Genomic DNA, 2,095 nt, shown 5'->3' with positions numbered 1-2,095 from the left:
CCCCCCCCCCCCCACACACACACACCCAGGTGCTGCCGGCCCCCCACCAGTCTGAGATGGTGCGGTATCTGCTGAACCACCAGAACACCGACGGTGGTTACGGGCTGCACATCGAGGGCCACAGCACCATGTTCGGGACAGCACTCAGGTTGGTGTGTGTGTGTGTGTGTGTGAGCGCGTGAGTGTGTGTGCTTGTGTTTGTGCATGTGTGTGTAGGGAAAATGGGCGGTGATTGCATGGTGTGCACGTGTGCGTGCATGCTGTGCGTTTGCCTGAGTGTGTTGCGAGTGTCTGCTTTGTATAACCTTATGGTGAATGTGCAATTATGTGGCTATGTCAAGGATTTTTTTTGCGTAGCAGATCTGTGGGCGCAAGTTCACACCAGCCCAGGTCAGCGGGCCTCGTCCCAACACCCCGACCCCACCCTCACCCCCACCCTGCGCCACGGCCCCAGCTACACCACCCTGCGGCTGCTGGGCGTCGAGCCCGACATGAAGGAGATGGCGCGCGCACGGGAATGGGTGAGCCCCGCGCCCCGCGGCCCGCGCCGTCGCAGTCCTGCAGCTGTGTACACCCCCCTGCCATGCCCGGCTGCGGCGGCCAGCAGCCCTCGGCCCCTCCGCTCTCGCCCTTGCCGCCCCGCTGCACGTCCCTTGCTCATTGCACTGCGCCATGGCAGCTGCCCTGGGCCTCTCAGCCCAAGCCGGCCCTCCTTCCCGCCCACGACCCCACCCCCCCCACCCCTCGCCCAACCAGATTCACGCGCGCGGCGGCGCTACCCACATCACGTCCTGGGGCAAGTTCTGGCTGGCGGTGCTGGGCGTGTACAGCTGGGAGGGCATGAACCCGCTCACGCCGGAGACGTGGCTGCTGCCTTACAAGGTGGGCGACCTGATCCGACATTTTTTATGTACAGGAATAAGGAGAAGGGGGGGGGGGTGCGGTCGTGGGTGTTGGATCACAGTGGGTAGGCGTCTGCCCCAGCTTTCTCATGACAGAGGTGTGGCTCTGGCAACACGAAGGAAGGGCAAATGCGATGTTTTGTACGAACATCGGATTGTGTTTGAGTGGGTCGAGCTGCGGCGGCTGTTGTCATGCTGCGGGGTTTTTGGCAGGCCGTCTGCAGAAGGCCCCTCTTTTGTTTCCCGGCCGCGCGCCACCGGGCTCGCTTCCCAACGGCTGCTGATGAGCACCCCATCCCAGCGGCCGCCGCACGCCCGCACCCCCCAAGCCCGCCGTGCGCCCGCCAGCCATCAGACCATGCCCGCCCCGCACGCCCCCTCCGTCCCCCGCTTACGCCCTGCCGGCGCCGCCGCGCAGTGGTGGACGGGCCTGGGCTACGTGCACCCCGGGCGGTTCTGGTGCCACTGCCGCATGGTATACCTTCCCATGAGCTACGCCTACAGCAAGAGGGCCACGGCCAAGGAGACGCCCCTCACGGCAGCCATCAGGTGTGCGTGTCTGCATGTGTGTATGCATATGTGTGTGATCACGTGTGGCTGTGATTGTCATTGTATGATTGAGTGTTTGATCGTGTGTGTGTGTGATAGAGTGTGCGTGTGTGTGTGTGTGTGTGTGTGTTTTTGTGTGTGTGTTTGTGTCTTGGGAGGGAAATCTGCCGAAACGAAACAAAACGCCCACCCACCAGCCGCCTCTCGCAACCCCTCTTCCAAAACCCACCCCGCCCCTTCGTGTGCGTGCGCGCCCCGGCCCCGCACCCGCAGGGCCGAGCTGTACCCCGTGCCCTACTCGTCCATAGACTGGAATGCGGCGCGCAGCCAGATCGCAAAGGAGGACCTCTACTACCCCCACCCTCTGGTGCAGGTGAGGGGCGCACCCCTGCCTTCCACCAACAGGCGCGGGGTTCAACCCGGTTCGCCGCCGTCTCGGAGGGTGTAGGGTTGAGGGTTGGGGCAAGCCGCTTGGCGCGGAGGGAGGTCCGGGCCATGGATGTGCCCGGCGCCATGCAGGGGCCAGAGGGTGGTGCGTTCCCTGGGTGTGAGGCGAGGTCAGGGTATGCGGCGCTCCGGGCGATGGGACCCACCAGTCAGCAGCTGTCCCGTCCATTGTTTTGTCAATCTTCACACCCTCACCC

General features: G+C 64.3%; 1 protein-coding gene across 1 annotated transcript; it reads left to right on the top strand.

Moving 5' to 3' along the window:
* Window positions 1–56: 56 nt before the first annotated feature.
* On the top strand, window positions 57–1,899 carry MNEG_16639 (cycloartenol synthase; the record flags this gene model as incomplete). Its single annotated transcript, XM_014034891.1, has 5 exons — window positions 57–148; window positions 455–521; window positions 757–882; window positions 1,321–1,451; window positions 1,725–1,899. The coding sequence occupies 5 exons, from the start codon at window positions 57–59 to the stop codon at window positions 1,897–1,899; spliced, it is 591 nt and encodes a 196-aa protein (XP_013890345.1).
* Between the last annotated feature and the right edge of the window lie 196 nt (window positions 1,900–2,095).

Source organism: Monoraphidium neglectum (genome assembly GCF_000611645.1).
Source record: "Monoraphidium neglectum strain SAG 48.87 unplaced genomic scaffold scaffold06619, whole genome shotgun sequence".
NCBI lineage: Eukaryota > Viridiplantae > Chlorophyta > Chlorophyceae > Sphaeropleales > Selenastraceae > Monoraphidium > Monoraphidium neglectum.
Note: the sequence above shows the minus strand (reverse complement) of the source record. Positions and strands in the feature narration are given on the sequence as shown.